Source organism: Bubalus kerabau, chromosome 12 (assembly GCF_029407905.1).
Source record: "Bubalus kerabau isolate K-KA32 ecotype Philippines breed swamp buffalo chromosome 12, PCC_UOA_SB_1v2, whole genome shotgun sequence".
Lineage (NCBI taxonomy): Eukaryota > Metazoa > Chordata > Mammalia > Artiodactyla > Bovidae > Bubalus > Bubalus kerabau.
In genome coordinates this window covers 28,628,524-28,653,910 of record NC_073635.1, presented here as the reverse complement: position 1 = coordinate 28,653,910, position 25,387 = coordinate 28,628,524, and the positions used below count along the sequence as shown (strand labels likewise).

General features: G+C 43.1%; 1 protein-coding gene across 1 annotated transcript in view; it reads left to right on the top strand.

Annotated features, from left to right (window-relative positions):
* Window positions 1-1,136: 1,136 nt before the first annotated feature.
* Window positions 1,137-25,387, top strand: part of KL (klotho) — a 36,169-nt gene continuing 11,918 nt past the window's right edge. The window contains exon 1 of the mRNA XM_055541831.1: window positions 1,137-1,964. Within this exon, the coding sequence (XP_055397806.1) occupies window positions 1,137-1,964 (828 nt within the window). The remainder of the gene's footprint in view (window positions 1,965-25,387) is intronic.

Genomic DNA, 25,387 nt, shown 5'->3' with positions numbered 1-25,387 from the left:
AAGGGCTCTTTGGTGACCGGAAAGGCGTCATGATTCTATTTTGTACTCGAAGGTGCTTGGGCTAAACCCCTCCTCCCTTTTCTCTTCACTGATCAGGGATCCAGAGTCCGCCCACTCCACCGGCAGCTGCGTGCACGGTTTGTTCAGATAAATTACTTGCCAAGCCAGAGCTGAAAGCTGAAACATGTGACTATTCAAAAAACAGATGCAAAAGGACAACAGAGGTGAATGAGAACTACTCAAAGTCCAAACCTTGGCGTTTCTCTTTCTTCTGGAAGAACAACCAGCAACTGTCGTTAGACATTCACCAAGTCATTCTGCACGATCCAATTAAAGAACAAGTACTGGTTTGAAATAGTTAAAACATAACCGTAAGAGGGAGATGAAAGCAAAGTTCAAGGGAGCCCATGTGATTCCCTTGTCTTCCTCGAAGGCGTCCTAGACTGGGGCCTGCGGGAAGCTCCACTCTGGCTGCGCACGTGGGGCAGCTCTTCACGCGAGCATTTTCCTTAGAGACCGCAATGGAAAGTCCACCTCGGGTCCTTCTCTCCTAACATTTCAAGTTCCAACATATTTCTCCCCACCCTGCCTGCCCTCCCAATACAATTTCGGCCAGTTCCTAATCAACTCCACTCTCGTCAGTCGCTCTTCTCGGCCTCCGAGTAGGGAGAGAAGAGAAAAGCAGGTGCTTTTCCTGTGGGCGCACCCCGCTCCTACAGACCCCGCGCCGAACTCGGGAAAGTTGGGGTGGCCGCCTCCCTTCCCGGGCTCGGCGGCTTCTTCCAGGAGGGGCGCGGATGGGGTGTAGAAAGCGAGGTCGCAGGAAAAGTCCTGCAGCGGAAACATCCCTGGCTGCCCCTGGGCTCAGAGAAGCACAGGTGCTTTTTCTCCGACGTCCGAGAGCCGCGCCCGCTGCGCCGGGCCCACGATCGCGCCCCCTGCGCGGGCTCCCGCTCGCCCTTTGCGCCCCAGTCCCCCCTCGCCCTCCCCCTCATCCAGGGAGGCGGGGGGAGGCGCGGGGCCACAGGTAATCATTGCCAGCGGGGCCCGCGGGGGGAAGCGGGGGTGGGCGGCGCGGCGGGGCGCGGGCATAAAGGGGCGCGGCGCGGCGCCCGTGCGCCCGGCTCCCGCGCAGCATGCCCGCCCGCGCCCCGCCGCGCCGCCTGCGGGCGTTGCCGCCGCCGCCGCCGCCGCCGCCGCTGTGGCTGCTGCTGCTGGCCCTGGGCGGTCGCCCCCTGCGCGCCGAGCCCGGCGACGGCGCGCAGACCTGGGCCCGCTTCGCGCGCCCTCCGACCCCCGAGGCCGCGGGGCTACTCCACGACACCTTCCCCGACGGCTTCCTCTGGGCCGTGGGCAGCGCCGCCTACCAGACGGAGGGCGGCTGGCAGCAGCACGGCAAGGGCGCCTCCATCTGGGACACGTTCACCCACCGCCCCCCGGCGCCTCCAGGCGACCCCTCGGCGGCCGGCTGGCCGTCGGGCGCCCCGTCGCCGCCCCCGCCGGCCACCGGGGACGTGGCCAGCGACGGCTACAACAATGTCTTCCGAGACACGGAGGGGCTGCGCGAGCTCGGGGTCACCCATTACCGCTTCTCCATCTCGTGGGCGCGGGTGCTCCCCAATGGCAGCGCCAGCGCCCCCAACCGGGAGGGGCTGCGCTACTACCGGCGTCTGCTGGAGCGGCTGCGGGAGCTGGGCGTGCAGCCCGTGGTCACCTTGTACCACTGGGACCTGCCCCAGCGCCTGCAGGATGCCTACGGCGGCTGGGCCAACCGCGCCCTGGCCGACCACTTCAGGGATTACGCCGAGCTCTGCTTCCGCCACTTCGGCGGCCAGGTCAAGTACTGGATCACCATCGACAACCCCTACGTGGTGGCCTGGCACGGCTACGCCACCGGGCGCCTGGCTCCCGGCGTCCGGGGCAGCCCGCGACTCGGTTACCTGGTGGCGCACAACCTCCTCCTGGTGAGTGCGAGGGGGCCAGGTGGAGGGCCACGCCGGGGAGAGGGCCCCTGGAGACGCCAGGGCAAGAGGGGTGTCTGACTGGGGGATGCCAATCAGAGCAGGCTCCATTGGAGCACACCTGTGCGGTTTCCTGGGGTTCACGCCCAGGGAGGGTGGGGGGCGCTGAGCTTCTTGGGTTTCCCGGGAAATCGTGGAGTCGGGAATGGGAGGGAAACCCCGCAGTGGGCGCGCCAGGGGACTGCCTTTTTTGAGGCCACCGTCAAAAAGAAATGGAGATTCGTTTCTCCCTTGAGAAATGGGAGCGCCTTTCTCTTGAGGGTAGAGAATTCCTAGAGGTGAAATAGGACTAGGAGCGGCCGCCAGAGCACGAGGAAAGAAGTTTGCTTGGAAGCCACACAGACAGCATTGCTCTCTGCTAGAGTTTGTGGAGATGTCACGAGTTCAGTTTTAATCCAATAAGATCTGTCTTGCTTGTGGCACAAGTTCACACTGCAGCAAACTCGAAGATGTTAAAATCGCATCTCCTGCAGAGCAGAGTTTCAACTGTCTTTCTTTGGAAGTTCTTTCAGTGGCAGGATTGAGAACTACATCCGCCAACCTTACTTAATCAGCAGGAGTGTGAAGACCCCTTGTACAGTCTTAAACAAAGCTACCTAAGATACAGAAACTACTAAAGGGCGGGATAGATTGTGTACTACAACAACTGTATGTATGCGATGCTGTCTCCAATTGGAAGGATTCCCCAGGGATGAGATTATTAGCCTGACAAAATTGATTTTAACACCCTTGTGCAAAAGGCTTAATACATTTTGACAGAGGAGGAATTAATGTGCCATGATGAAGTTGTCTTCCAAAGAATTATTTCTCCCTTTTCTCCTTTACTTAGTCTTCAAGATTAGGTTCATCAATTTGAGGGTTCCTTTATAACGTCAGTTGTTTGTACACTTCTTACAGTTTTGTATCATAATAGAATATTTTATATGTATATGTGCAAACCTTTTAATAAATGGGTTTAAACGTATAACATTTGGCACAGTATTTTGGTGACTTCTGTATTTACTGGAAGACCTATTTTTAAATTTAGAATTAAGCCACATATTTTGAACAAAGTCAAGATGAAGACTCACTTTTACACACTTTTAATCGAAGCCATAGGTAATTGAGGCAGAACAGTTCCTGGGTCATTGAGTTGACTTACCACTCAGAGCTGCTGATAGTGTTGTAATAAGGGCTAATTAGATTGTGTGTCAGCTCCAAAAAACCCTGCTTGCTACCACAGGTCATAAAAGAATGTTGAGTTTGTTTGACCAAAAACTTGTGATTTAGTGATTCCATATTGACATATATATATATTTTCAGTAAGATACTTTAGAGCAGTGGTAATAAACTTGTTCAGTCTGTCAGTTCTTTTAAGGAATCAGAAGACCCAAACAGCACCTGTTCATGATTGGTGATAGAAAACAATGGAAAAAGCTGGTCCTTCTTTTGAAGAAAACATAAGCAAATTTCAGTTCATACCAGAAACAAGAGATTTGTGGACCAACTGAAGGACCAAATAGACTATTCCTGCAAAATTACTATTGTAGATTTAAATCATATGAGTTCTGTTTTTAGAATGCATGTAATACACTCTGTATGAATATAAAACTCATCAATTGTTATTATAACCACTTACCCATTCATTTCATACATAAGATAAGGAACTGGGACCACAGGAGCTTTCTGGTACTCTGGTATATTAAATAGTCAACATGCTTTTGACTCTTGTGCCCACTTTTTGCCTTTCGATTAACTTCCCAGTTATATTTTTGTCTCCTTACACAAAAACTTGCCAAACACTAACCATCCTTCCCAGTGGATTTTGTGTTCATAAGAAATTAGTAACAAATGGACAGTTGCTTTTGCTGATGTTGCAAACATAATTACAGTTGCTGTAAAAAATTAATTTTGCTTTCACATATCTTTGGTTCGGAGTGTAGTCATTCTTGTATCTTATGAAGAAGTAAGGTGTTATGATCAAAGATGATATCTTTAATTATGTCCTATGAGATATTTTCATTCTGATTAATATTCTTATATTAATATTCTTTCTTGGTGTTTGTGTTATGGGGAGGGGAGTATGGAAGTTTTGATCTTATTTTAAAAGATAAATCATATTCCCAGATTTTGGTAATGGAACATTTTGGTGATATTAATAGAACTTTTCAGCCAGGTTTTAGGTATTCCTGGTAGGGGCTACTGAGCCCTTAGCACATTTATTTACATTTGGGGATCTGATGCTGGTGAAGGATTGATCTGGCCAGCACTCCTCCCCTCCCCATTCTGTGTTTCCACTAATTTACAAGTAGACTAAGGAGATGCCTTAGGGAGACTGGAAATTTGACATCCCCCCATCTCCCCCCTACCCCAGCACCAGATTCTTAAGAATCATTGTCTGATGGCCTGGAGGACAGAGGCAGGCCAGACAAACTGCAGGATGAATAATGGGATGGGGAAGCTTTGCTCGGAATGGAGGTCTTCCTGTTTTTTGTGGGGTTTTGGTACTGAGGTCCCCTTGATAGAAATAGCCTCTGTGTGTGTATGTATGAGAGAAAGAGACAGAGCCTGACAGAGCCAGAACTGACAGAAAGATTTCCCTGCAGAGCCCATGGAATCCAGACTGCTTTGCTCATCCAAATATAACCCAGAAAGAAGACGTAACTTCTTCTCTCTAGCTTGAAGAGGGACTGCTGTGCCTTCGCAGCTCTAGAAAGATGGGTCTTAACGGCCCCTGAAGAACTAGTGTTAAGGCTGGTAGTTGGAGTCCAGCTCCAATGGTGCCTGGGAGTTTTTGTTCTGCCCATGGGATTCTGGGGAGGAACAGGACTAAGTTCGAGATACACATGGGACTCCCAGGGAGTCTTGCAAATGTCTGTTCAGGGAACCTGCGACAAAAAGACAACTTTTGGAGGGGCAGAGGGGATATTTGTTTATTTATTTTGCTGTGTTGGGTCTTAGTGCAGCACATGGACTCTTAGTTGTGGCTTGTGGGATCTAGGTCCCCAACCAGAGGTTGAACCCAGGCCCCCTGCATTGGAAGCACAGAGTCTTAGCCTCTGGACCACAAGAAAGTCCCAAAAGACAACTTCTTTCACTTAAGGAGGTGGGGCTGGGAGATACTCCTTTGCGCATTACATAAAGTACAGATCTGCCTGGTACTGAGCATCAGTGCTCCTGTCAGCTGATCTGTCTACAGCATCTGTCCAACTGCTCTTCTCTTTCTTGACACACTTTCTTAGCTTGGCTTCCAGAACCTCACTGTCTCTCCCTTCTCCTCTCAGCTCACTGGCAACTTCTTCCCAGTTCCCTTTGCTTATTCCTCCCTGTCATGTCTCTAAATGTTGGAGTGCCGGGGCCTCCCTCCTGGGGCCTATGCTGTAGATTCACTCCAAATGAGTTCTTTGAAGACTCTATATCCTGATGACTCCAAATTTTGAGTCTCCAGCCAGAACTTCTCCCTTGAGAAGTTCTTCTTCTCCTATATCTGAGTGTAGAAGAAGAACTTCTCCTTCTCTATCTGAGTGTAGAGCTTATCCTCTTTGATGTCAAATAGAGACATGTCACATTTAACATCCAAAAGCAAATTCCTGTCTTCCCCATCTCCACCATGGTAGCTTTGCTCTTTCAGTTGGTTGGACACCAAAGCTTAACTTCTTCCTTTCTCTTAAATCTTATGTTCAATCCATCAACCAATCCTATAGCTCTGCTGCTGCTGCTGCTAAGTCACTTCAGTCGTGTCCGACTCTGTGTGACCCCATAGATGACAGCCCACCAGGCTTCCCCGGCCCTGGGATTCTCCAGGCAATAACATTAGAGTGGGCTGCCATTTCCTTCTCCAATACATGAAAAGTGAAAAGTGAAAGTGAAGTCGCTCAATCGTGTCCGACTCTTAGTGACCCCATGGACTGCAGCCTACCAGGCTCCTCCATCCATGGGATTTTCCAGGCAAGAGTACTGGAGTGGGTTGCCATTGCCTTCTCCAGCCCATAGCTCTACTTACCTTCAAAATGTATACAGAATCCAGCCACTTCTCTCTTTATCTAAAACTCCAGGTCCAAGCCCCCATCACATTCTGCCTGGATCACTGGAACAGCCTAATGACGGATGTCCTTGCCTCTGCCCTTGCTCCTTGCAATTTGCCATGGTGGATATTCCCAAGGATATCATTATGAATGAACAGGATAAAGTCCCCTGTTTATTAAAATCACATTTTTTCTTTAAGAACTAGTTCACATGCTCCCTTTGGCCCTACACTCAAATGCCATCTGTTCCTTCTGTGGAACCCACAGTGCTTCACTCTGATGCCCCCTACCACACTTTTTCTTTCATTTAATCATTTGCTTCACTAGCCAGGTAATTCCTTAAATGAGGAAAACATGTTCACTCATCTATCCTAAAATGCCATCTTGCCCTTGGTAAGTGCTAAGTAGGTGACTTCTGGCTATTTAACAGCCTGACTTTGCCCTTATAAACTCATGTTCCTAAGATCTGTTCTCTTCATCAATGTTCTAGCCACTTTCTTATGGGACAGGGAGTATTAAATCCTAATCAGAGAGTAAGATCAGTAACTATAATGGTGCAGAATCTGACATTTTCAGTAAAAATTTAAAGTTCATCATCACATGTATGACTCCATTTTAAAAGTTTCCAAACAACTTAAAACTGTCTATAATCACTATGAAACATTATGACAAAGTTTTCACAATGGGAGATGGGGGAATTCTCCTGGCTGGTTTTAGGAGCATATATTGGAAGTGGCTTTGTTATCTAGTTGAGCTGTCCTTCCCCAAGTAATAGTGGAGGCAATTTATCTATTAGATACATGTTCGAATTATAAGGCTATGTACTTTTGTGAAGCACTTTACCAATTTTCCGCTCATTAAAATTTTTTGGTACATTGCTGGAATAATCAACTGAGTTGAATGTTAATGTATTTTATAGACTACTGAATTCAATAGTGTATTTAATCAGAAATGGTTAAAATATCTCCTGAAGAGCTTGACTCACTCTTCTTTGAATATCTGATTGAACACAATGTTTTTTTGAAGGTCACAGTCAAGTCCAAGAAAAAATTTAAGAATAGGAAAAAAACTAATAAAATAATTTCAAAATCAAAGTAGTGTTTAACAATGTCAATTCTTTTGAGTTGAAGAGGGAATACTAAGCATTCAAATAATGCCAATGTGCATTTCTCAAGTGCAAAATGACTGAATGCACAACCTGAATATAGTAATTAGTCATAAAGTTTGCATGCAGAAGTCTTCTGAGTTATCTTATTTTTTCAAACAACATGATGTTCCAAGCCAGAATTTTAAAATTAATTTGTACAAAAAGTATGTTTCTTTGTAATTATTTGAGCAGCATTTGACTAGATTTTCAAATCAGTTTTGAAATCACCTACTTTACATAAAACATATTACCAAATACCTTTTCTGGATGTTTAAAAGGAATGTTATCTTTTTAAGGCATAAAGGAAATTTTAGGTCTAGGAAGAGAATAAAAAACAAAATTGGGAGGATGAGAAATAGAGGGTAAGTAAAAATGCATACGGTTTCTGAATCCTTCAAGATCCACATCTCAGGAAACTACAAAGTGATACTTGCAATCTCAGTTGCTCAGTTGTGTCCAGCTCTTTGCGACACCATGGACTGCAGCAGTCGAGGCTTCACTGTCCATCACCAACTCCTGGAGCTTGCTCAAACTCATGTCCATCAAGTCAGTGATCTATATTTAAACAGATAAGCATAATTTAAACATATAATTATGCTTTATTTATAGAATTATGTATTTATGTGATTAAAAATAATTTAAGCATATATTTAAACAGATAAGCATAATATATTTAAATAGATAAGCTTAATCTACCTTTTATATGCTCTATCTTGATATATTCTGGGTACAGAGATAAACTAAAGTATCACTATAGCTCTTCTATCTTGGGATATACTCTTATTTATCCTTCAAAGTCTTGACTCAAGTACTCCCCTTTTGTAGTAACAAGAGGCAGAGAATCATTTCCTCATTTGTGGCTCTTTGAGGCCACAGACTGTATATCATATTTATTTTTACATTTTTAGCACTTATCTCAGTCCTTGGAGCAGAGGAAATACTGATACCAGTTTTAATGAATGAATAAACACAGATATAAAATAATCTTTACTTATTTCACTATGTCCTTCTTTTCTTTTTTGTAAATTGAATATCTGCAATCTGCTTTCTCACCCAGTATCTGGGAAGGAGTTTTAAAAAGTGAGGAAGATCAAAGGAAACAATTTCTACCCAGACAGGAATGTGACCTTTGTGCATTTCCAAGGCAGATAATATCTCCATTTTCATCCAGTGGATGGGGGATAGGGAAGGAGGAGTATGTGACCTTGTGGGAGCTTCACCTGAAGGCTGCACCATCTCTTGCACTCACCTCCCATTGACAGAATTCAGTCACGTGGTGCAGGCAGCGGAGGCGTACTGCAGCTGCAGAGCTGTGTGCTCAGCAAATCAATTGGGAACAGGTCATTAAGGACAAGCAGTGACTTCCCCCACACTGTCCACCTGTCAGATACATTGTGAGAATTAAAACAAAATCAGGTATGTCAACATGTTCTGAAAAATGTAAAGAGCTCTACAAAGGTGAGGTATGAATCTTTATAGTCAATAAAAGCAAAAGAACTTGAGAAGTGATCCTCTTGAGCTGTTTAGATAAAAGGAATTAGACAAATGCGTTAGAAATTGTTGCCTCACTTAACTTCATTCGTAACCCTCAGCGTTCAGTGGGACAGTCTTTGCAGTTATTTCAGCAGCATTTGACTAGATTTTCAAATCAGTTTTGAAATGACCTATTTTACATAAAACAAGTACCTTTTCTTGATGTTTAAAGGAAATTTACTAAAATTTATGACTGATATAATTTGGTATATTGACTTAAGATAAATGTTTAGTCAACTTGCATGGCTCCAGTCTGAATAGATTTTTTTTTTATTAATAACATTATTATTTGCAGTATGGATGTCAGAACATCAGCCATGAACCAGTATCATTTATAGTTTGATAAAATAGTCAAGATAAACTGAAACCAGTTTTATACATTAAGCCTTCCCTGGTGGCTCAGATGGTCAAGAATCTGGCTGCAATGCAGAGACCCGGTTTCGATCCCTGGGTTGGGAAGATACCCTGGAGGAGAGAATGGCAACCTGCTTCAGTATTCTTGCCTGGAGAATCCCATGGACAGAGGAGCCTGGCGGACTACAGTCCATGGGGTCGTAAAGAGTCAGACACAACTGAGTGGCTAATGCTTTAAATATACTGGTTGAACAGATATTATTTCCATGTCTGTAAATGCACTATTATTTGATAATTAGAATAAAAAGGCAACAGAGGAATCTTAGGTCAGATTTCTTCTCTGGACCAACTCCTTGCAGTTGTCCTGGGATCCTCTGGCTTCTGCTCAACTATTTCTAGCAAAAGCAACCCAGCTTCTCTGAAGTAGCCCACTTGGTTTTATCTTTCATATTGATTAGAAACCTGCCTCTATAGAGGACTCACCCCTGGTTGTCTCTGCCTTCCTCGTGTCAAAAAATAAAACAAATTGTTTTTTGTGGAGACAGCTTTTCAAATATCTGAAAAGGCCACTATGTTCTTCCTAAGTATTTTCTCCTTTATTCACATTCCGGGTCAGGCCTCCAAGAATTAGAGGGAGCTGCCATTTAGTCAGGGCTTCTTCTTGGGGAGATGCAGTGGGGCAGACAGGAAGGTGGTTGAATTCTGAGAAAGCAAATATGACCTTTGAGAGGCCTCTTTATCTTCTGACCCTTGAGGAGAAGGTGGGGAGGGAGAAGGAACAGTTGACCTTTCTATTAATATCTCCCCAGTGGGGTGTGTCTTTGAGAAACAGTGCAGAATGGAGTTGGCTGTCTGTGGGACATGCCCATGGCCATCGTCCTTACCAAGGGGCTGCGGATGGTGGAGATGACTGAGGACACCCGGAGTTGGAAGGGTGTTCTGGGTTCTGTGTCCTGGGGGCCAGCTGCGCAGCCACACCAGGTGAAGCAATGCCCAGTTCATGCCACAGGATCAGTGGCTGGAGGGGCAAAGGGAAGGACGCGGAGGCTTCTCTTAAGATTCAACGTGCAAACCAAGTTTCAGCTGCCCCCAGGATTAAGCACATATTTCTTGTTCTGGACACTGGATCCTGACCCTACTGTCCAAGACTGCATTGACGGCTTTGGTTGTCACCTTCCTGTGGACTCAGATTGGTGTGAGGTCAGCGAAAACCTCTCAGGCTTTAAAATTTTTCCCTGTGTGAATTGCTCTTAAACCAGATTTTCCTTGTCATCTCCTTTTGTTGTGTATTTTTGAACTTTTAATCTTATTAAATTTCATCCTCAATATGTAAAGGTGAGAGGAGGATTATGACAGATGGTGAATACTTCTTAAAAATTGAACATCACCTAAATATATTAGGGTGAGCAGTTAAAGGAGTAGCAGTGCGCAGGTATAGTGGAATAGTGTTTGGCCATTAAAAAGTTAATGTATGGTGATTAAAAAGTTGCACATGGTATGTTAGTAAGAGAAAAATGCCATTTGCTGTGTTATGCTTCTTACATATCTTAGCTGTGTGAGTGTGAATGAGTAGAGAGCCTTCTCCAGTTGCCGCCCTTTCCCCCAGCTTTTTTCCTGACATGCCAAGCCTAAATTTGCTATCCCTGCTTTCTGCTCCATAAAGTTCTGTCCTGCCTGTCTTATAATATTTCACATATTTTATTGAAATAATTTGTTTCTTGGTCTTCCCCCTGCAAAAATCTCAGCTTTGTGATGCCAGGAGTCATGTTTATATCGCTTACCATTTGGGGGTGTTTCTAGATGTGTTCAGGTAAATTTTTTTTTTCTTCTGATTGTCTGGGTTTTTTTCCCTAATTGTTCTATAAGCAAAATGTGGTACTTTTGTGGTGGAGAAGTCATAAGAAGTGTTTCTGGGAAAAGATGGCAGATTGAATTTACCCATCGAATTTTTCTCTCTTGAAACCCCATTAAACTTCAGTAACTGTTGGTTGCTCAGTTGTGTCCAACTCTTTGTGACCCCATGGACTGTAGCCTGCCAGGCTCCTCTGTCCATGGAATTCTCCAGGCAAGAATACTGAAGTGGGTAGCCGTTCCCTTCTTCAGGGGAACTTCCTGACCCAAGGATAGAACCTGGGTCTCCTGCTTTGTAGGCAGATTCTTTACCATCTTAGCCACAAGGGAAACCCTTTAATAAGGTGACCATTAGCAAAGAAACAGTTAAAACAAAGAAAGGGGAATGGGCAAGAGGAGGGAAGGAGGGAAGGAGGGGAGGGAGACGGAGGAAGACATAGAGTGGAGAGAACAGTGGAAACAAAACTTTAAAAGCTCAGAAGCAGATGGTGGCGTATTCCTGACTCAGTGGATCCGTGCAAGCTGACTACTAGATTGGCTGTGGGAGAAGCCAAGAACCAATCCTACGATTGCAGATTCTCAGAGAATAGTAAGACCAGGTGCTCTGGAAAGGGTGCTGAAGGGTGTGGGTGCTAAAATGAGAACTGGTTGAAAGCTGTGTAAGAAACAGCTAGATTTCCGGATCTTTTCCCCATCATCCCCACTGCTGGGCGTATGTCACTTCTCCACTTAAGGAGAAAACTCAAAGTGGATTTTCTGGAGTGTATAACATGGAAAGCATCTGGACTGAGGGACCTCAGGCATATTTGAGGGCATGAGCACCACGCTGGAAAAAGGGACTAAGTGAACATATGAGCTTGGAAGTGGAGACCCGCACCCCCTTTCCCAGCCCCTCTTTTTATTCCACCCCCAGCCCTTCTTGCCCAACAGGCTCTTGGAACATTGGCCATGTGACTTCTGCTCTCCAGGTAGGGACTGGAAGCATCTTCTCCTGGGAATCTGATGAGCTCATGTGGAAAGACCTAAGACACTGGTCCTAAAGGTTCCACAACAAAATGGCAGAGACAGAGCACTCCACAGTGAAGCTTGAAATCAACACACCCCACCCTCATGCTCAGATCTTCCAGTCGGGGTTTTTGTTTCTCATTCTTAAACATGAGTAGACAATTAGGAATCAGCAGGATCTGAGGAAAGTGTCTAACATGAAAGACTGAGACCCACCTAAATAGAGAGGAAAAAAGGCAACTTTGCGGGGAGAAAACTTGGAGGAAACTGAGACTATATGGGGAGAAAAAAAGCTAAAAGGAAAAAGACAGTCAAAAGATAAAAATTCTAGTTATAAAAATAAGGAAGTCATTGGATGTAATGAACAGCTTTGTGATTACAGTTAGTACTGTGTTGTGTATTTGAGAATGCTAAGGGAGGTTGATCTTAAAAGTTCTTGTAAGAAAAAAAACTGTAACTGTGTTTGGTGATAAATGTTGACTAGACTTATGGTGATGGTCATTTCATAATATAGGCAATCTATGTTGTGTACCTGAAGCTAATATAACATTATATGTGAATTATATCTCAGTAAGGAAAAATAAATTTTAAGAAACCTCAGTAAACTCTTAAAGAGTTAAGAGAATATGTTGCATCTAGGAAATAGGAATAGGATAATACAATAAAATAGGTGGGGGGAAAGAACACATGGAAATTAAATATTATAGCAGACTTGAAAAATTTAATAGATTGGAAAATACAGGTGATAAAATCTCTGTAAGAATAGGGCAAGAAGGCAAATAGATGGACAACTGTAGAATAAAAATAAGAAAATCAGTGAACCATCCAGAGGTCCATCATTGAAATAACAGGAGTTCTGGAAAGAGAGGGGTGCAAAAGTGTTGTGTCTGGGGACCCCATTGAACTATGCTTCTCAGTTCTGTATACTTGCATCCCACATAGTCTATGGGCTAGAACATGTGACTTGTTTTGTTCAATGGGACAGTAACAAGTGTGATGCAAGCAAAAACTTGATAACTACTTTCACATTGAAATTTTTCTTTCTGGATCACTCCCTCTTGAAAGTGCCAGAGATAAGGGCCTCTCTGTAGGCTACCAATCAGACCTTCTGGCTCTCATATCTCTCTGTAAGGACCCAATACAATATAGCAGGAACCAGTTCATTCTTCTCTTTTCATCGGAATTGGAATGCCTGAATCATTGCATCGGGAGCAGCATTCCTCCCAACTAAGACATTCCCCCAGGTTACTGCTGGTGAAATACAGGGCACCATCTTGTGACAGAGGTCTATCCGCCCCCCTGAATATCACTCAGAATGGCATTCGCTTTGCCTTCTGGAAAATCAAGCCTCAGTTGGGTTTAGTTCATCTTCTGAGAAGCAGATGTCAAGACAGCATTAGATGTGCAGGACATTTATTGATGGGCAACAACAGTAGAGTGAAAAGCGGGAGAAGCCAGAGAAGGCAGATGAGCCTTTAGGACATGATGGCTGTCTGACGCATGAGCGTGGGAAGGAGGGGGCATGGGATGAGAAGAGTCTCAGATGGCAGTATAGGTCTAAGAACGATCCAACCAGGCCAATGAGGAGTTCTGAGCCATCATTCTGAGCCATCGTTGGAGGAGTCCATGGCTTGCAGGAACAGGTCTGCTTAGTACCCCTGGCTTGTTTCAGTTATAAGGGAGTAGCCATTGAGAAGCATGGCCTCAGGGCCATTGCAGTGGAGGATGACGAGGGTAGCAACTGGCACAATCCATCAATTATGCTTCTCATGGCAGGAGAACTGAGTGACACATTTTCACCTCTACCAAAAAAACCAGCAAGTTATGCCATTTAGAAGAAAGGAATGAAAATTATTTCCAACGAGAATGTATTTACCTCTACTATCAGTCATTCATGAGGGTAGAATAATGAGATTTCAAGACATCCAAAGTCTCAGAAAATACATCTTGAATGCCTTACAGAGAAGTTATTGGAGGAAGAACTCCATGTAGCATGATATAGATCAGATGGAAGAAGACATAGAATGTTCAGAACAGTACATATAACTTGGGAGCATGATGAATTGAAAAATCTGCTGTGCAGCAGACCTAAGAGCAACCAGTCTGGAAGAGGGGAAGATTCCAGAAGTGTGTCTCCAAGAAAAATATTGGAGGCCAATGTGACCTTGCAGAAGTTTGTGCTATTGGAAAGTGTGAGAAGAATTAGCCATAGGTGCAAAGAAAACCAAGGAAGTGAAAAAGCAATGCAATGATTAACTTCAAGGAAAACAAAAATAAGAATGGAAACTTAGTCTTAATTACCACATTAGAATGCCCAGCTGTGAGTCACAGTCATGTCGGCAGAGTAATGTCAGTATTGAATATTATTCAACCAGATCCTGCTGTATAACGAAATTGCCTGTGTGAGACAGCTAAATCCTCATCTACCCTATCAGGAAGTCAACGGATCCTGTCTAAAGTAGGGAAGTGTGGAAATGTGCTGTGTGCTCAGTCATGTCCAACTTTTTGCAACCCCATGGACTGTAGCCCTCCAGACTCCTCTGCCCATGGAATTCTCCAGGCAAGAATACTGGAGTGGGTTGCCATTCCCTCCTCCAGGGCATCTTCCCAACTCAGGGATCGAAGCCGTGTCTCTTGCATCTCTTGCATTGGCAGGTGGGTTCTTTACCACTGAGCCACCTGGGAAGCCCCTTGGAAATGTGTAGATATCAAAAGAAAATGTCATGAAAGTCATAGATGGCTACCTCTGGGGAGGTAACTAGGGACAATGGGGGTGGGAAGTAGGGCAGGAAACTGTGATTATTATTTTAAGTTGCCTAAAAATTTAAAAAAGAAATAATTTTTACCATCACTTAATTTTGTTGTTATAGCACATATTTGCAGCATTTCAGCCTGGAGAATTATTTTTGAATCAAGCTTTGAGGTATTTCCCAATTTTCAGATTAATGCTGTCTGAGTTTTTCATCCTTTTGATAAAATAATAAAAATGTTGAAAAGAAACAGGGCCATGAGCAAACTCCATAGGGTATTGTTAGTCACCTTCTCCCAGGTGGACTGTCTCCCACTAATCATGTTTCAAACATCTATCAGTGTTTGACACCTAACAACAAATTAGTAAATTTTTGTTTAATCAATAAACTCTTAAAATATGGCCCTTCAAGCATTATTCATTTATCTACAGTAGTATCCTTGTATATGTCCGACTTTTCTTCTTCTTGACCCCAAGAATATTCCAAGAAGATCTGACAGTTGTCAAAACTATTACATTTGTCTATTGTGTTTTCAGACAAGCTATAAAACTGTAAAAAAAATTAACTGGGTGCTGGTTTGGCATTTATTTTATGAATCCATGTTTCTTCCTCATTTCCCTCTCTTCCTGTACTGATGTGCTTTTATTAAGCTGTTATGTAATTTTTCTCATGGGTCTGTTGTTTCTGAAATGCATATTTTATTCCCTGTTAAAAATTAAGAACTTTTTCAATCTTCAGGCACCTTATGCTTGGTGATCCCTCAAAGTTTCATAATTTCATAATTATAACTGCAAATCCTTTTGGTAGGTCCTTTTTGGAGATGATGAATTTGGAATGGCATCTAGTCTCCTGGAGTGCTTTCCTCGTGCTGTGATTAGGAATCCAAGTCTAGAATGTAGTCTGAGGATAGATACGATAGAAGGCCAAGACGCAACAGAGTCAAACATGCTGGCGACAGTAGTTAAAAGGATTCTCCAGGATAGATAAAGACAATCTAAGAAAGATCTGGAAGAGTAGAGCAGGCCTGGCGGTCTTCAGGAGACACAACAAAGGCATTGGATTAAGGAAGTTAGATAATTGAAACGATCAGTCAACCTCCCAACGCAGTGCTGACGTTCAAATCAACTTTATTATGTTGAGTGTAATAAACTGATTTTTAGAAATAGATGTCTTTTGTACAAATAAGCTCAACCACTCGAATATCATTAAGTGTTTGTGCCCGTTGTACAAGTCATGTACTGTATACGCAGTTTGTAATCCTTGATTTTATTTCACATAGATACAGTTCTGCTGAGCAAGCTCAGAGTAACATGGGGGTTGATATCTTGATGAATTCATGCCTGGCTGGGTGCCCTGCTGAGAAGTGTAATGCCTAACAGGGCAAAGAGGTTGTTTCACTAGAGTGAAGTGGGCTGATGTGGGGGAAGTTGTGGCCCTTGGGGTGCATGTACCCCAAGTAAACCTCTGTCAGGAGGGATAAGGGATGGCTCTGCCAGATTCCCTGATTGTAAAAGAAGCTAGAAACTTTGAATTTTGAGTGAAATTTCTTGATTTTTGAAGGTCATCTCAAAAAAATAAAAGTAAGCATGACATGGGTTTCCCAGGTGACACAGTGGTAAAGAATCTGCCTGCCAATGCAGGAGATGCAAGTGACGGGTTCAATCTCTGGGTTGGGAAGTTATTCTGGAGCAGGAAATGGCAACCCACTCTAGTATGCTTGCCCGGAAAATCCCATGGACAGAGGAACCTGGTGGGCTACAGTCCATGGGGTCGAGCAACTGAGCGCATACACAAGTCCCTAAGGAGGTGACTGCCTTCCTGGTAAATCAACGTAGGGTATAGCTTGTTCCCTATAAGGTGTTCCCATGCCTGTCATTTTGACCAGTTTTTAAGTATTTTTCTCTTAAATATGAATGGATGGCAAATCATCAAAAGATATTTAAGGAAAGTGCTCAACATGAAACAGTGAGAATAAAATAAATGCACAGAAAAACAAACCAGGAAAAAACACACTATGCAGGAAATTGAATACACACAAAGTGAAAAAGGAAGAATCAGAGAATATTAAAACATTCTTGAACATCAACAAGGTGATTGTTGATATAAAATGCTTAGTAAAAAGACTGAAAGATAGAGGAAAAGAAATGCCTCCAAAGTAGTACAAAACAACCAAGAACTGGAAGCATTAAAGAAAGGGGAAAAGACTTAAAATATGAAACACACAAGTCCAACGTCAAACTAACAGGGGTTCCAGGAAGAAAATAAGGCAATGGAGAGCAGGAAATTAAGAACTAATATAGGAAAATCCTCCAGAACTGAAGAACACAAGCCTTTAGCTTTAAAGATCTTTCTGAATTCCTAGCACAATGGATGCACAGTTCTATATAGGGGTTTAGAAAGCTTGCCTTCTGTGTAATCTTTCCCAAGAAGCTAAGGCATGTATCAACAAAATTACAGAGAAAATGGGGAGAAATCGGATCTAGAAAACTATGACTATCATCAGTAAGAAATAAAGAAAAATCCTAGGATGAGAGCAGTTCTAGATAGCATCTAGTCCAGGTGGAACCAAAAGGATTCAAGAGAAGGAAGAACTCTAAGTGAAAAAGCAGAATCAGTAGAATAGAGGATATGGTAGTGAATATGATGGAGAATCACAAAAACATTAAAACACATAGGAAATATTACACAAATTTAATAATGAGGTGATTATTTATTCAAGGGAAAACAAGAAGCTGTACAAGAGAAAGGGAAATGTTATAGACTCCTATTTGGCTCTGCAGTGAACAATATTTATATGAGATCCTGGGTATGGTTATTGATTAATGATTTGAATAAGAGCAAACATTTGGGAGAATTAGGGAAGAAAATTGAGAGGTGTGAAAGTTGGCTTTTCATTATTATGAAGAATTATTAAATGTTGGAAGAAGCATATTATTTAGAAATATGGTAGTAATTATTAAAAGAAACAGCAAAAAGTTAAATGTAGTTGTCTGCAGGGAGCAGAAGTGGGAGTTTGAGATGGGGTAGGAAAGATGTTTACTGTTTTTCATAAGCCTCTGATTTTTAAACTACATGAATGGATTTATTTAATTAAAATAATTTTGAAAAAACCTGTACCACTGAATAATGCTTTAAAGTTTCTGAAATGCTTTTGTGTTTTTTTGGGGGTGGGGCAGGTAGGTAAATGAGTTGAGAGGCTCAGAGTTTAGGGATTTAAACTACCAAGGGAATGAACTGGAATCAGAACCCAGGTTTTCTGAACTCCTGTTTCCAGTGCTCACTGCGTTACTCCAAGACTGAGTTCCCTCCTTGTCCTCACATTCAGTGCTCAGAATGGAGGTGTCACCAAAGCCTTCATTTATTTGTTTGTTTATTTTTTGGCTTGCTGGGCATCATGTGGGATCTTAAATCCCCGACCGGGGATTGAACCTGTGCCCCTTCAGTGGAAACATGGAGTCTTAACCATGGGACCACCAGGGAAGTTCCGAGTCATCAATGTCTCTAACCTTCATTAACATCTGGAGACTCATCACTGCTAATTAAAACAAAACAAAACAACACTACTAACCCATAGACAACTGTTCTCCTTACTATTGCTGTGTAATATGCCCAAACTTATTAGCTTTAAGAAAACATTTAATTTTGTGGGTCAGAATTGGGGAAAGGCATATCTGGGCAGTTTTTCAGTGGGCTGCAAGTCATTTAGGGTTTGACCAGGCTGGGCGTCCAAAATGACCAGACGTCGCAGAGCCTCACCAACACGGTGGTCTCAAGTTAGTTTAGACTTACTGTGAGGCAGCTGGCTTCCCCCAGCAAACATCCCAAGAGAACTAGGAGGATGTGGTGCTGACTTTTTATTAGCCTCGATGTCATGCAGTGTCAGCTTCTGGCAGAGAAGTCACAGAACCCCCCTCCCCCCACTACCCCCCACTCTGTGAGGAGTGGCAAGGTCACAATGTTGAGAGCCTTGGGCGATGTACTATCTTCAGAAAAACATTTTGGCATAGCATCTCAGGCTTTCTAGCTCACTGTGATCTGCTGGGAATGCCTTTTTCCATCTCCGCAGGACCTACACATCTTTCAATATATGGTTTATTAACTTCCTCCTCCACAGAGACTTCTATGATGTCCCTCAACAAGAAGCACTTTTTCTTTTCTCTGAATCCCTGTTGTATTTTTAATTTTTCATTTTTTTTGATGTAGACCATTTTTAAAGTCTCCATTGAATTTGTTACAATATTGTTTCTGTTTTATGTTTTGGTTTTTTGGCCATGGGGCACATGGAATCTTAGCTCCCTAACCAGGAATTGAACCCCCACCTCCTGCACTGAACCACCAGGGAAGTCCTTCCTTAATTTTTTTTTTTTTTTAAAGATCCTTCTTATGACACTTTCACTCTGGTGTCATCATCATCATGTTGTATACCTGTGCTGCAATCTCTGCATATTCCCTGCATAATAACTTGCCTGTTGTGTAAATATTTGCTTAGTGAGATAATGATTCCATGATAATTCAAATAATAGTCACGAAAAAGTGCATTTCAATTCAGAGCTCTTTTTTTTTTTCTTCACCATTCTCATTTCTGAAAATGGAAAGAAACCAAGCAGTCTCTGAGGAGGAGTTACAGCAGGAACCGTATGTGGCTGTTTCCTGGTATTTATTGCTACTCTGTGAGAAATAAAGAAGATGGGGGAATGAAAACCATGTCATTTACAATTTGATTAAAAAGGTTTTCTTTTTTTTTTTTTTCTTTTCCTTTCATGTTTAAGCCCTGTGGTTTTGAATTTTCCCTTTCGTCATAGAGGAAGACAGATCAAGCAGTTAGGATTCCAGTTCCCTGTGCTGGACACATCCTCACTTCACAGCTGTTTAACATATCTGGCCTCAGCTCAGTCCCTGTCCCCTCACCCACTGCTTTCCAGCTGCAGGAAGGACTTGCTCTTGTGCCTTGGGGCCCTTTTATCTGGTTTTTCTCTCTGCCTGGAATGTTCTTCCTCCCCACCCCACCTCCAGATCCATAGCTCCCTCACCTCCTGTAAGTCTGTGCTCAGAAGCCACTTTCTCAAATGAGCCACATCCTGAACACCCCATTTAAAATGCTTCTCCCAGCATCCCAGACTTAACAGGGACCCCTTCCTGGCTCAAGAAGTGCTTCCTGGGAACCTGGAGGAGAGAGGAGTTCATCAACTTCATAGGTATGGTAGATAAAATGCGTGAACACGAATTTCTTGGGTTTGGTTTTTAGCTTCAGAATAGAAGACCCTAGAAGAGCAATTAAAAAACAAAAACAAATGCACGGCCTCTGGCATCATAGTGGCTATTAAAGAGGCAGCCTGCGATTCCTTATGCAGCCCCCCCTCAGAAGCTCATTCTTTGCACTTAGTGGTTGAGCAACCCTGCAGGGGCAAGAGGCTTATGTGTGTGAATTAACACCCTTGATGAACACTGGTAAATGAATCTGACCAAAGCCCAAGTGGACCCGCTTTTTTTGTGTGTGATAAAGAATAATCTTTGGGGATTATTTATGAGCACACAGGGAGACTGCAAGGAACATTTTCCTTAGACTTGGAAATGGGGCAGAAGGATTACTGGTGTCCTTCTGAGCGCCTGCCCAGGTTAATCCCGTTCTCTGATTCTCTGCGGGTAAAGAAGAGAATGCACCTTTGTTAGGTTTGCGGTTTACTGTGCATCAGGGTATTTTAAGTTCTATAAGGGTAGATGTTTATGGAAAAGATTCCTGCCTAATAGGCAATCCATGTATGGATTTTGTCTTATTAAGATGGAAAATGAAAAGATTAAAATGACGGCATAGTCAATGAAAGGGAAAGGAAGACTCTTGTGAGTGTCACCAAAAACAATCGCATCTCCTCTCCTTGGCACCAGGCCTCCCTTGTTTTCATACCATTTATCACCTATTTAAAAAAATGATTTATTTGTTTTGGGCTATGCTGGGTCTTCATTGCTGCGCGCAGGCTTTCTCTAGTTGCTGCAAGCAGGTGATACCCTTTATTGTGTGCGCTAGCCTCTCATTGCGATGGCCTCTTTGGTGTGGGCACCGGCTCCAGAGCGTGGGCTCAGTAGTTGTGGGGCACAGGCCCAGCTGCTCCATGGCACTGGGATCTTCCTGGACCAGGGATTGAACCCGCATCCCTTAATAGGCAGGTGGACCTCACAACCACCAAACCATCAGGGAACTCCCCACTTATCACCCTTTAATATTCTTTTTAGTTCACGTTTGTTATGTTTGTTGTTTGCTATCCTTCCTCCTCCTGAGATGGAAGCTCCATGAGGGCAGATGTTTTTCTCTGACTTGTTCACTGTTGGATCCCTAAGAACTGGGCCAAGCCTATAGTTGTTGTTTAGTTACCAAGTCATATCCGACTCTTATTCCTGTACTTATTCCATGGACTGTAGCCTGCTAGGCTCCTCTGTCCTTGGGATTTCCCAGGCAAGAATATTGGAGTGGGTTGCCAAATAGTAGATGCTTCATAAATACTTGCAGAAGGAAAATATTCCTTAATGTAGATCAGTGACTTTCAAACTCTTTTGACCTTGGCCCCCAACAGTAAGAAAGGCATTTCACATGTTGACACGTGCACAACAGAGAAGTTTCACAAAGCAATACTCAGCCTTATGACATGTGGTGTGCTCTTTTTTTAAATATTTGTTTATTTTGGCTGCGCTGAGTCTTAGTTGTAGCACGTGGAATTTTCGATCTTTGTTGAGGCCTGTGGGATCTTTCACTGCAGCATCTAGGATCTTTAATAGCGGCATTCGAACTCTTAGCTGTGGCACTTGGGATCTAGCGATCAAACCCAGGTCCCCTGCATTGGGAGTTCAGAGTCTTAGCCACTGGACCACCAGGGAAGTCCCCTCATGTTTTCAAATCAGGTCTATTTTATTTCCATTTTGAAAATTGTTGTGGCTACACAGAACTTGATTTCACAACTGGAATCTGTGGTATGAAAAACTTTGACTTAAAACCGTGTAGAAACTGCTGCCACGTAAGGCAGATGGGAAAAAGAGGGGAAAGGGGGCAGGCAGATTACTTTCATTATTGGCTAAATATTTCCTATTTCTGTAATCTTATCCCGTCTCACAGTATAGAAGCCCTCATGACACATCCACGTGTCACTTTTTCTTCAGGTGAAAAATGTTCTCTCCTGCAATAAAAATGAGTTATTTCCAAAGCAAAGAGCTAGAAACGAGCCTGGGAGCTGAGAAATGATATTAGTCTGAGAGAGTCAGTTGGTTGGCATCTGCCGTTGATACGTCAAAGCAGGAGAATTAGAGGAAGACAGAGGTAAACATTTAGAAAGTAAAGGTGACTGTTACGGAAAAAACCCCACTTTTCTCAACTTTGTTGAAATCAGAGAGTAGCTGTTTCATGAGGGTATTATAGGATTACTTCGGTGATTAGAGTGATAGATGTTTATTGAAAAGAGCCTGGTTGACTGATGGAACTTCTGATGCTTTTGCTGATCTTGTAAATATATCCCTTATCTGAGTCCTTGATCTTCTTGTCGCTTTTTCTCATCTAGCCTAATCTCTCCCCTACCTACTCCTTTCTCAGCTCTCATTTTGTTGCTGTTAGAAAAAACAGATGCAAACACCAGGAACTGGAACTCCTCTGTGTCTCTGATAATGCTGTGATTAATGGACCAGACAGATTCTGGTCATAAGCCGGATATTTTGTTAACAACCTAGCATAAGTGATTTAGAAGGATTTTGGTAGCAGCGTGATTTAGTATTAAATAGAATGATTTAACTGATGTTGATTGGTTCTGTACAGATAAATTAATGAGGCAAGAAACCTAATCTCTGATTTATTGACATATTTTCCCAGAGTGAGTTATGAAATAATTTTTAACTTCATTTGAAGTAAAACAAATGAATAAGGCCTTTTCTGTAACCTACTTTGGAAAAATCCAGACAAAATGATCATAAGTAACAAAACTCCAAAACTACATCATGGTTTTAAAAAATCTACTTTGATCTCTATCTTTTCTAGATATAAAAGCATGCCTTTGAGTGGGTTCTTATAGAATCTCATTTGGTTACATGTATATTAAGAACTTCTATATTTGCAAATGACTAAGCCCAACTAAAACTAGGTTAAAGAGGCAAAGGAACTTTATTAGAAAGATGCTGGGACGAGTCACAGAACTGAGCTCCGAAGACTTTGCAGATCGATCTTGCAAAGCACCATTACCATCAAAGAAGTAATAACTGGGGAAAACAGCAGTAAGAGTGGCGGTGGTGATGGTGGTTTAGTTGCTAAGTTGTATCCAACTCTTGCTTTCTTGTGGACTGTAGCGGCCAGGCTCCTCTGTCCATGGAATTTCCCAGGTAAGAATACTGGCGTGGGTTACCATTTCCTTCTCTGGGGAATCTTCCTGACTCAGGGATTGAACTCACGTCTCCTGCATTGGCAGGCGATGCATTACCACTGAGCCACCAGGGAAGCCCAGCAGTAAGAGTGATCAGGATTAATGAGGGACTGCTTCTTGGAAGAGGCAAGTCAAACAGAAGGCAGAGAGGGATATAGATAATAGAGGAAAAAGTAGAATGTTGTTTCAGGATTGACAGATTGTCATCCAAGTTAGGTACAGGCCTGGATGAAGGGTGATGAGAAATTGACCTGACTGTAACCAAAGAACCAAGTTGGGGAGTGATGAGGTACCTGTTGATAGGAAAGTGTTAATTTGTGGGAGGCTGTATGATTTGGTGATTGAGCTAGAAATTTTACTTGTTTAAGTGCCTAAGAGGGCTTCTCAAGTGGCTCAGATGGTAAAGACTCTGTCTGCAATGTGGGAGACCCAGGTTTGATCCCTGGGTCAGGGAGATCCCTGGGAGAAGGGAATGGCCTAAGAAGTACAAAATGAAGTCAAGCAAGCTCAGATGCTTCCTATATCCATGATTTGTGTGACAAGGTGTCAGGGAGGGTGACACCCTGAGGCGCTGGGCACAGGTTACGGCCTGGGTGATAGAAGCAGGTTCCAGGAAACTTTTGACAAACTGCACACAGAACTACTGGTTATTTGGGGGGATAAAAGCTATAGATGGCTATTTTCCAGAAATTATTTATATGCACTATTAAATGGTTATTTTGGGGGGAGGCTGCTTGAAATTCTATCTTAATGAACTTCACTTTACAATCCATGAGGCTGTGCTGATAGAAGTAAGAGTAATAATTTGGTCTACAATCAGGAATATTAGGCTAGATGGTGTACTTGTGTAACCGTGCAGGGTAGCTATGACTTTGAAGAAAAAGTCCTTAGATATGTAATTGTGATACTGTTCTTAGTGGTCAGAGGATGCCAAATGGGGGAAAAAATCTCCAGTGCTCTCTGAAATCTGTCTGCTCCTTTGACCTTTCTCAGAAGCATGCACCTTTATTTTAGAACCAAAACAACCTCTTGAGGGCTCTTCCTGGGTAGGTAGTGGACACAAATTAGCCATCAGAATGATTTACTTTGGCCACCTGATGCGAAGAACTGACTCATTTGAAAAGACCCTGATGCTGGGAAAGATTGAAGCCAGGAGAAGGGGACGACAGAGGATGAGATCGTTGGATGGCATCACCGACTCAATGGACATGAGTTTGAGTAAACTCTGGGAGTTGGTGATGGACAGGGAGGCCTGGCCTGCTGCAGTCCATGGGGTCACAAAGAGTCAGACACGACTGAGCAACTGAACTGTACTGAACTGAACGATTTTCTCTTTATGGCCTGTATTTCAGTTATTTCATCATTGGTCTCAGTCCATTTAATTAAGATTATTTGTAGGATTAAATTAATCCTTTAAGAATTATTCCATTTCAATTTTTTAAAAATTTAAAGAATGATTTTAAAAAGTGACCCATTAAGTATTACCTCTGAGGTACATTTGAGTGATTAATACCATCCATGTTTCCTCCAACTTCAGACTTATTTACCCAGCTGCCAACCAGGCATCTTTATTGAGATGAACCCATGACCTAAACAGAACTTAGCATTTGTTAAGTGGAACACAGGGTGCCTAAGCTGAGCCTTGGTTTAATAATAGATCAAAAGAGAAATTGAAATAGAGAAGTCTGTCACTGACAGGTCCTGGAGGAAGTACGTGGACTCCTTGAGGGACCACACAGGATGACAGAGAAAGAGAGAGAGAGACAGGACCCAGGACACATGCCTTTAAGAGGGTCCATGTGTGAGTGCTTTGGGGTTCCTGGGCCAGACGGGTCAATTCAAACCAAAAGCGGGCTTTTGGTAAGCACCAGGGGAGTCTCACCTAAGGGGTGCATATGGCATGTAGATGGTGGGAGGCAGGGGAGAACTGTTGATCACAAGGGCTGGTGCGGAAGTCATATTGGGAACTCATAGTAATTTGTGATTGTGGGCTGTTATCCAGGGCATGTGCTACCTTGATGGGGCTAGTGGGCACAAGGTTCCTGCAGGACACAAGGTTCAACAAAAGGGATGCCAAGGCAGAACACCATGAGGAGCTTAGTTAAACTCTTGACACGTATTTTGCCAGCAATCTGGTTGGGTGCCTTAGCCCAGTCAATCAACACATAAAACTAATCATCACACTTTCCAATGCTACAAATTTATACTACATTTTTCTAAAATAATTGACCACTAGAAAAACACTTTGGATTGTTTCATATAATTTAATCCTTGCCACGTTCCTGTAGGAGAACAGATGCTGTTCCCATTTGTACAAAGAAGCATGAGACAG